The sequence below is a fragment of the Suricata suricatta genome, chromosome 16, assembly GCF_006229205.1.
Source record: "Suricata suricatta isolate VVHF042 chromosome 16, meerkat_22Aug2017_6uvM2_HiC, whole genome shotgun sequence".
Lineage (NCBI taxonomy): Eukaryota > Metazoa > Chordata > Mammalia > Carnivora > Herpestidae > Suricata > Suricata suricatta.
The window spans coordinates 1,692,439-1,701,122 of NC_043715.1; the positions used below are offsets into that span (position 1 = coordinate 1,692,439).

At 66.5% G+C, this 8,684-nt stretch overlaps 1 protein-coding gene across 1 annotated transcript; it reads right to left on the reverse strand.

The window, feature by feature from the left end:
* Positions 1 to 6,101, reverse strand: JPH3 (junctophilin 3). Its single transcript, XM_029926105.1, has 4 exons — positions 6,022 to 6,101; positions 5,318 to 5,442; positions 2,856 to 3,739; positions 1 to 1,396 (listed from the first exon to the last, which is right to left on the reverse strand). The coding sequence occupies exons 1-4, from the start codon at positions 6,099 to 6,101 to the stop codon at positions 1,316 to 1,318; spliced, it is 1,170 nt and encodes a 389-aa protein (XP_029781965.1). The 3' UTR covers positions 1 to 1,315.
* Positions 6,102 to 8,684: the final 2,583 nt, after the last annotated feature.

Below are 8,684 nucleotides of genomic sequence, written 5' to 3' on the forward strand. Positions count from 1 at the left end.
TTTAACTGGAACATGCTCTAATCGTTAGTTTATTTTTGGTTAAAAATATAGCAATCCGGTGCAGTGTAGGAAAGAAATCTGCTGGAAATGCAGCAGAGAAACAGCTGAACAGAAGCAAAGCAAGGCAGAGTCCGCAGCCGGGCCGCGCCCGGGACACCGCGGAGGCTCCCGGGCAGGGCCGCCCTGGGCACGCGCACGGGCACGTCCACACACACGGGCCGGGCCGGCTCCAGCGCTAGGGCCCCGGGGCGCCCGAACATTCTGGAACCTTGTTCTTTTGTCTGGAGGATGGAGCAAGACTGGTAGAGAAGGCAGAATTGACTGAACCCAGTTACGGTGTGTTTTGGGGGGACATGGACAGGCAGCAAGTGCTCAGGCATTTTCAAGCCCCTGGGTTCCACCCACATTCCTGTCCTGGAACCAGACCAGCTCCGGAGTATGAACGAGGCATCTGGAAAGAGTGTGCATATCTGTGGGGGAAGTGGAGGCCGGCTCAGGACAAAGATGTGAAAACCCACGTGCCCAGTGACCGCGAGAGAGGAGGATGTCGCTGCGGGCCAGCTCACTGCCACGGACGGTGGACAGGGACGGGAGGACATATCCTGCATGCCACGTGGAGTAAGGCCACACCCTCGGAGCCAGAGCTGGCGGCTGAGTGGCCCCACGGCGCTCCCTGCCCTGCCCTCTGTCCCCTCTGCACCACTGCTGCCTGGGGGGCTGGGGGAAGGGGGGAGTGGAGGGGGGGAGGACCCTGCTCTCAGACTCTGGGGGTGGGGGCAGAGGGGAAGGGGAGCGGCAGCCCCCTGCTTCCTCGAGTGCACGGCACAGATTCAGCTGGGCTGGCGCGCCCTCTCCCCCGCTGTCACCCTCTGTGCGGGACACGGGCGCCGCGGAGGGACAGCCTGCCCGCATTCAGCCTCACGGCGCAGCCGGACGCGTTGAGTCCTCCTCCTCTTCCAGAGTCCCCGGTGGGTGCGCTGGCGGCGAGGGCGGCGACCCTTTTAGTTTTTGGCCCCTGATTTGCCGGGATCCCTTTCTCTCCACACCAAGCTGGAGGGTCGGCGTGCTGGCCTCCTTCTGCCATGCCACACAGCATAGTGTTATACAAGCAAGGAATTCTGGCTAAAATCCAAAAAACATTACCCAGAAAAAAAGGCAAACTGTGAGTAATACCCAATCACGTTGCTCGTGAAAAGACTCGGAGGTGGTGGTCGGGCCGTCCGAGTTACGGTCCTTTCCTTTTTGTCGGTTTTTTTTTTTTTTTTACGTCCCCCTTCTGTACACCAACCATTGTTTTTGCTCACGTGACGTCTCATCAGATGAAAAAGTTAATAAACAAGATGGCGACTCCGATGTTGAGCAAGATCACCATGGCCACCAGGATAGGGGCCGAGCCCTGCAACGGGAGCAGAGGAGAGGAGAGGTGAGCCCACGCCCGGCCTGCCCCCCAAACCAGGGGCTCCCAGAGGACAGCCAGAGCCCGGGAGGGGGGGTCCTCCCGCTCCCTGGGCTGCAGTGGCTGGGCCTGGATTCCCGGTGCCGACCCCCTCCCAGCATGCCAAGTCACTTTAAGTAAACGTCCCCACGCCTGCATTAACTTTGTCCCCAGCTCCGCAGCTGGGGCCAGAGAACGCTGCCCTGGGATTTCAGATGTGGCTGTCCCAAGATGGGCCCGGCATTCAGCCCGACACCCAGCGATGTCCGGGCCCTCGCATGGCCTCTAGGCACACCCTCCTCGGCAGACACCTTCCTGGTCGCTGCCCGGGCTCTGTGCTAAGGGCGGTCCTGCACCGCCACTGGCTGCCTCCAGCCCTTTCCTGCCCCCTGGTGCCTGGGCGTCCATCCCACAGTCCCCCTTCCTGGCCCGGCTGGCCTTGGAGACCACCGTGCCGGACAGGGTCCCCGGAGCACACGGGATACAGGCCATCCCAACCAGGTAAACAGGGCCTGGCTGGAGGCCAGCTGCTCATGCGCGCCTCTCCCCCAGGGTTGTCGGGAAGTACCAACGTGGGGAAGGAGGTCAGAGACCCTCCTCCCACATCCCCCCGTCAGCCAGCTTCTTAAAGTGACCACACGCACACCGTGCACAGAGGCGCACACCCCACACACGCACGTGTGCTGGGTCAGGGGACGTGGCTGTGAGCGCACGCAGCTTCCCTCCCACGGGCGCTCCCAGCGCCGGCCGGGGCTGCTCTCTGGAACCATCCTGCCGACAAGACGCTCGCGGCCAGTGGTCTTGGGGCGGGGGGCACCTGCCACAGGAAGCAGGCCTCCCATGGAGCACAACAGGGCCCTGGCACGCAGATGGTGCAGCCCCTCCAGGCTGGCGGTGGACATGGACCCTGCCTCGCAGCAGGGTCTCAGAGGCGACCCCACAGGGTGGGTGCGTGGGCAGGGGCTGTAGGTCCTGGCACAGAGCCCGTGGGGACGTCAGCCCCAGGGCGGGTCTGAGAAGCTAGGGGGTGGGACAGGGCAGAACATGTCTGCTCACAGAAGCCTCCGTGTGGAGGGTCCCAGAAAGTCCCTCCCGGGTGTGAGCCAGCCCAGGGGCCTCCATTCTTGCTTCCACCGTGTCTGCCGTGTGAGGGAGCACCAGAGCAGGGGAGGACCTTCTGGGCCATGGGGGTGGGGGTTCTAGGTGAGGACAGGGCCCTGGACTGCCCAGTTTCTTTTGGGAGCTTCCAGAACGCCCGTGCGCCTTTGATGCTGGGGTCAGCCCTCTCAGGTCTAAAGGAAGGGGGGCCCTGCCCCCCTCCCGGGCCTCCTGCAGGGAGGAGCCGGCCCTCTGCTGGAGGTGGCAGCGTGCTGACCACAGGCCTGGGGCCGGCGCTCCCGCCACCCAGGCCTCCACTCACCGTGCTGGACTTGAGCTCGTCCCCGTCCTCTTCGTCCGACTCGAGGGCCACCGGGGACGACTTCTGGGGCGGGGAGAAGGCCAGGTCCCAGCGCAGCAGCCGCGGCTCAGCCCGCTCCCCCAGCCGCAGGCTCTCCAGCCGCTGCACCGCGGGCTCTGCGCAGGGGGCCGGCCGGGCGCCGTCCTTGCTCTGGGGCTTGGCCCGCAGTCTCTGTGCGCCGAAGCCCCGCTCCTCCCCCCGGCCCCGGCAGGCCCCGCCCCTGCCGTAGCGCCGCTCCTGGGTGTGCGCCCCCTGCGCGCCCGAGTCCCTCCGCCGCAGCGGCTTCATCTCCATCTCGTAGTTGCTCAGCTTCTCCTCCTCCAGCTCCAGCAGCTTGGCGCCCGCGGAGCCGGGGTTGCCGGTCCGGTGGTGGGAAGTCCAGGAGAAGGTGGGGGGCGACTCCGTCCGCCGCTCCCGGGACTTGGGGTTGCCGGGCTGCCTGGGGCCCGAGCCCCGGGAGCGGAAGTCATCTGCAGGCTGAGCGCTGCGGAGGGCGCCGCTGCGGACGCCCCGGGAGCTGCCGGCCTTCTCCTCGCCCCAGCTGTTGCGGGCAGAGTCCCCTCCCCGGCCCTCCAGGAGCATCTGGATGTCCCCGCCTCGCTCCTCGTCCACCGAGACCTGCCGGGAGAAGTGGGCAACCTTGTTCCGTGAGGCAGGGGCCGGGGGCGGGGTGGCCGTGGGGCTGGCGGGGAAGCTCTGCAGGGGGCTGTCGTCGGGGGTCAGGTCCGAGGGGGTGGTGCCTTTGCGGTACAGCTCGGGACTCTCCTGCTGCAGGGGCGTCCCCGTGGAGGCCACCTCGATGTCACTGCTGGAAATCGGGTGCTTCGGCCGCTGGTACTCGAGCCCTTTATGCGGGGGCAGGAAGCACACAGAGGTTGGGTTACTCGGACCCTCTGTGCCTCGTGAGGCCGACCTTACCAGAGGGCTGTGCAGGGGGGAGGCAGGGCGGGGCACTCGCCACCGGGGTGTGGGCACAGCCGTTCCTGGGGCCCAGGGGGCGGGTGACCAGGGCTACAGGGGGCAGGGGCGCACAGAGGCTCTGGTTCTGCCCCCTGGTTACAGGAGAGGCCCAACATGCAAGCACGAGGCCGGCCTGCCCCGTGCATAGGCCGCACCCTCAACAGGTCCCTCCCAAAGCTGAAGGAAGCGTCCTGTACTAGGTGACCGTCTCCAGGGCCTCCCGGCCTCCCTCTCCACCTCTGTGCCAGAGCCTCTGCACCTGCGCAGGAGGGCCTACGGGACACACGGCGCCCACAGTCAGGTGCGGCTGGGCCCAGGCTCCTCCGTGTGTGAGGGGAGGGGTGCCACGCTATAGGCCCCATGCATGGCGGGCCCTGATCTGCACTCCAGGGGTTCGGACGTGGTGCCAGTGGACGGAAGGCAGCAGAGCTGCTGACGCCTGAACAGTGGCTCTTCTACCAAGAAGGGCGACCAAGGGAGGTCCTACCAGGTCCGTGAGCGTGGGCATTTGGAGTCAGCCCCCACCCCCTAGTCCACACATACGCCATCTGTCACATGATGGTGTGGCCAGGAACTGCCCGGGCTGTCTCAGCCTCCCAGCCGCTGGCTGAGGACATGGGGTGGGGGCCGCAGCGCACTGCCCCGACGCAGTCTAGAGGCACTGTACTGACCCCCCGCCCCCGCCCCCGCCCCCGCCACGGGGGTCCCTAGAGCAGCCTGGACAGGACGCAGTGATGGAGGCCCTGTCCGCGTCTGGGGTGTCCTCAGGGCCTTTGCCCGGCGAGCCTGGACACCAGGCCCCATGGACTGTGCACACCAGAGGGGGGGCTCCGGCACCTCGATGGCCCGGAGAGGATTCGCCCGCAGAGGAGTCTCAGCTAAGGTCAGTCCCAGAGCATGAGCGTGCCTAGAGGCATCGCTGTCAGCACCGGGGCGGAATGTGCACGTGCGTGGGTCCTGGGGTGGCCCTGAAGGCCAGGACCCCCAGTGAAGCGTAAGGCTGCGGGCTCTGGGATGACTGCCACCCGGCAGACTCGATCGGGCCCTAACCTTCGGCTCTGGCCCTCGCAGGGGTGGGGCCGGGCGGGGGGTGGGGCGGCAGCAGCCCCTGCTCCGGGCCTCCCTCGGACCTGGAGCTGGCTGGAGGGGAGGAGAAGGGTCATGCGTCCGGCCGACGCACAGTGGCGTCCAGCTCCTGCCAGGGGGACAGGGCGGCTGCGTTTCGTTAGGACGGAAGCCTGGGTTCTCAGCTGCGCTCCTACGTGTGCCTAGTGGCCCCCTGGCGGGACAAGTGGTCCTGGAAGCAAGTGCTAGAACAGCAGGAGTGGGAAGGGAAGGGAAGGGAAGGGCGGACGGTCCCCTCTGTGGGAGGCAGCAGTGGTGCAGGGACGTGGTTGTGGAAAGTGCTGGCGGGCATGGCGGAGGCGTGGGCCCCACGGACGCCCCCCGGGCTGCGCACTCACCGTTTTCCCGGTGCTGGAAGGAGGGGGAGAACTCTTTGGCAGTGATCCTGGCGACGCGCGCCTCCTCCTGGGCCTTCTGCGCGGCGGTGAGGGCGGCCTCAGCCTTGGCCCGGGAGTGCGAGGTCCTGCAGGGGGAGGCAGGGAGGGCCGTAAGGGCCGGTGGCCCCAGATCTCGTGTGTTCCTTCATTCAGCAACCCCCCCCTCCCCACGTGCTGGGCCTGAGTGTTTGCCGGCGCCCCCGGGCACAGGGCACTCCATGGCGAGGGCAGGGCCTGGCCTGAAGCAGAGTAGTCACCCCACATGAGCCCCGCATCCCGCTGTGGGGAAGCTCCCCTCCCCTGCGTCGTGTCCACAGATCAGGGCCCGCACACGGCCACGCGTCTCCGAGCCTCCAGAGTTGCTGGGTCAGTGCTGGTCTGCCAGGGAAGGAAATTGGGAGGTTGTGCCCAGCCTCACGTGTGGGGTGCGTGGCTGGCACCCAGGCCCTGGAGCAGGACCCGTGGGCTGGCAGGAGAAGAGTCCAAGGGCAAGAGGAACAAGGCACACCTTCCCCTTCACCAGGCGTGGCTCCGGGCCCAGGGGGGCACTGGCTGGCAGTGCTGGAGCCCATGTCGGAGCACTGACCCAGCAGCCCCAGGGAAGCCCCTAGTGCCGCTGCCCAGTCCTGCGTGTGCCCAGCCTCCCTCCTCCTATCAGCTGGCACCTTCTGGGCTCTGCAAACGGCAGCCGGGTGAGTGGGGGCCGGACTGACTGGCGTGGGCCCAGGCCACCCTGCGCCTCCATGCTGGCCACAGGCCACCGCCCCAGCCCTCGTCGGGCCCCTTCTGGAAGCTGGCGTCACCAGCCCTGCGTGTGCGGAGGACACCGGCTCGGAGTTTGAGCAGTTTCTCTACGTGTGAATCACGGTCCCCAGATGCTGAGGGAGCACTGGCTCCCGGGCTCTGGCCGGGCGCAGGCTCAGCCCCCAGCCGCTCTGCCACGTGGCACGCAGGCACGGCCCTTCCGCGCAGGAGCCGTGCTGCCCGGAGAAGCCACACGTCCCCCCTGGTCAGACGGATTCAGGGGCACGGATGTCAGTGTCTACGCACGGGCCTGATGTGGGTGACTCCACAGTGAACCAGCCACATGCACTCGACGATGCCACGGCCCAGCACGGGTGTGGGGACAGGCCCCCCCTCGGAGCAGCAGCCAGCAGGACCCTCCCGACCAGCGGCCCCAGCGGCCCTGACTCAGGACCCCACGGCATCTCCGAGACTGAGTCCCACGCCAGGAGGCCACGCGTCTCCCCTGCTTGGCGTCCTGACCCCTGAGAAACCACCGCAGCAGGGCCTGTCCCCAAGACGGCAGCTTGTCCTCAGTAACCCGTCTTGACAAAAGATTGCTGCTGCCTGGGGACCTGCTCCCCGTGTGCCAGGGGCTTCCGGAAACCCCCGAGAAGCCCGTTTCTGCTGGCCCTGCCCAGCAGCCCTGACACAGGGCCTTCACGTGGCCCTTGTGGGCCCCCAAGCCCCGCCTTCGCCAGTGACGCCCCAAAGTGGAGACAGGTGCCTGAACACAGGTGGGGAGAGGGGCTCAGCCGGGGGCCCGGGCAGGGCAGGCGCTCTTGCTGATGGAGTGTGCCCGACGCCCCCCAGAAGCAGCGCGGCCGCTCAGCTTGGCTCCGGGGCAAGGACGGGGCTTCTGCGTAGAATGCTCCGCGGTCGCTCTGGCCTGGATGACAGCCGTGTTCTCCAGCCGTTCACCCGCTGAGGTCTGTGACACGGTGTTTCAGGACACCACCACCGTTGGCCACCCGCCTGTCCCCCTCACGGGGTGGACCTGCTCTGGGTGCTCCCCACCCAGCGGGTTATTTCACACTTACCGTAATTGAAGTGAAATTCACACAACAAGGCACAGGAGCACCGTCGGGCTCCGAGCTGCGTGCCCCCCATTTCTGTCTGGTTCTGGGACGCGGCTGCCACAGGGACTCGCCCCCCCCCCCCTTGCCCCCGTGTGGGCCGTTCTGAGCCCCCGTTCGGTGTTGCTACGGCACGTGTGTGCTGTGTGCCGCGCTGGCCGAGGAGCACCCAGGCACAGGGTGGGCCCGTCGCTCCCGGCGCCTGACCCCAGTACGTTCTGGGACAAGGCTCAGACAGGCTTGTGTACAAGGAGCCTGAACAAAGGAGAGAAGCTGAGCTGCCCGCACACACAGTATGTACCAGGGGGTGGGGGGGGGTGGCTCGAGCTCCCTGGAGGCCAAGGTAAGCAGGGAAATGTCATGGACGCCATTGGGTCACAAGACGGACAAACCCAGGCTCAGCAGGGGCCAGACCTGGGGCTGGAAGAATTTTCTCAGCCTCAGGGGCTTCCTGAGAAGACCCTCACTCAGTACAGGCAGCTGGGGCCCCACACGGGAGTTCACTGAAGCAGCCAGAAGGGGGCGGAAGGACCCAAAGACCAGCCGCAGAGTCTGGAAAGGGGCCTGTGCTCGCTGCGGCGGCCCCTCCCCCCCAGAACGTGGGACCGCCCTGGCCCCCTGTTGACGTGTCTCCCCACTGCCTGACATACATGCAGACAGGTGCGCACCACCCCCTCAGGTCCTGTGCCCCAGTGGACACGTGGCCACGGCAGCCTCTCCTGTGGGGAACTTGTCTCAAAGGCCCAATGAGACTGCTGCCCAGAATTCCGTTTCTGTCCCAAACCCTGGGAAATAAAGCCCACCTCCTCCCGGGGAGACCGGTGTACACAGCATCTTCCGCAGTGTCCATGCCTCCCGCCCGGGGCCTGGGCCCCACTGGACAGCGAGAGCCTGTCACTGCTTTCAGATGGCCCTGCAGGTGCCCGGCCTCCAGGCCAGCACAGTGGGGTGTGGCCCCAAGAGCGGTGGACAGGCCTCACTCCACCCCTGCCCCTCCGGTGGCCATCATGCTCCCATAGGTGGGCACGTCGCATCCCCCGCCCTGGAGGGGCCGCTGTTTGGTTTCCTCGAGCGTTAATTCACCAACACTGTACGTGAATTTACATGTATACGTTCACACATATAGAGAAGGGACAAGCTGTGCCAGCCCTAAAATAAAATTGAATCAGGAAGAGTGCATTTAACAGAGAAGACCTCCCAGCGCATCGAATGAGACCCTCAGGGCTGGGCTGGCCGGTCTGGCTTGGGGGTGGGGTGGTACTGAAGCCCCGGGGCGGGGGCAATGAGCCCCCCCCCCCACAACCAGCACAGGGACCCTGAGGGCAGGCGGGGAGGAAGCGGGGTCCCCACCAACTCGCGCAGACGGGACAAGGGGTAGACAGCCTCGGGGACTGCTCAACACGAGGCGGCAGAGGACTGTGAGCCCCCCCTGCCCCCGTCCATCCCTCCCTGCTAACCAGGTCCACCTT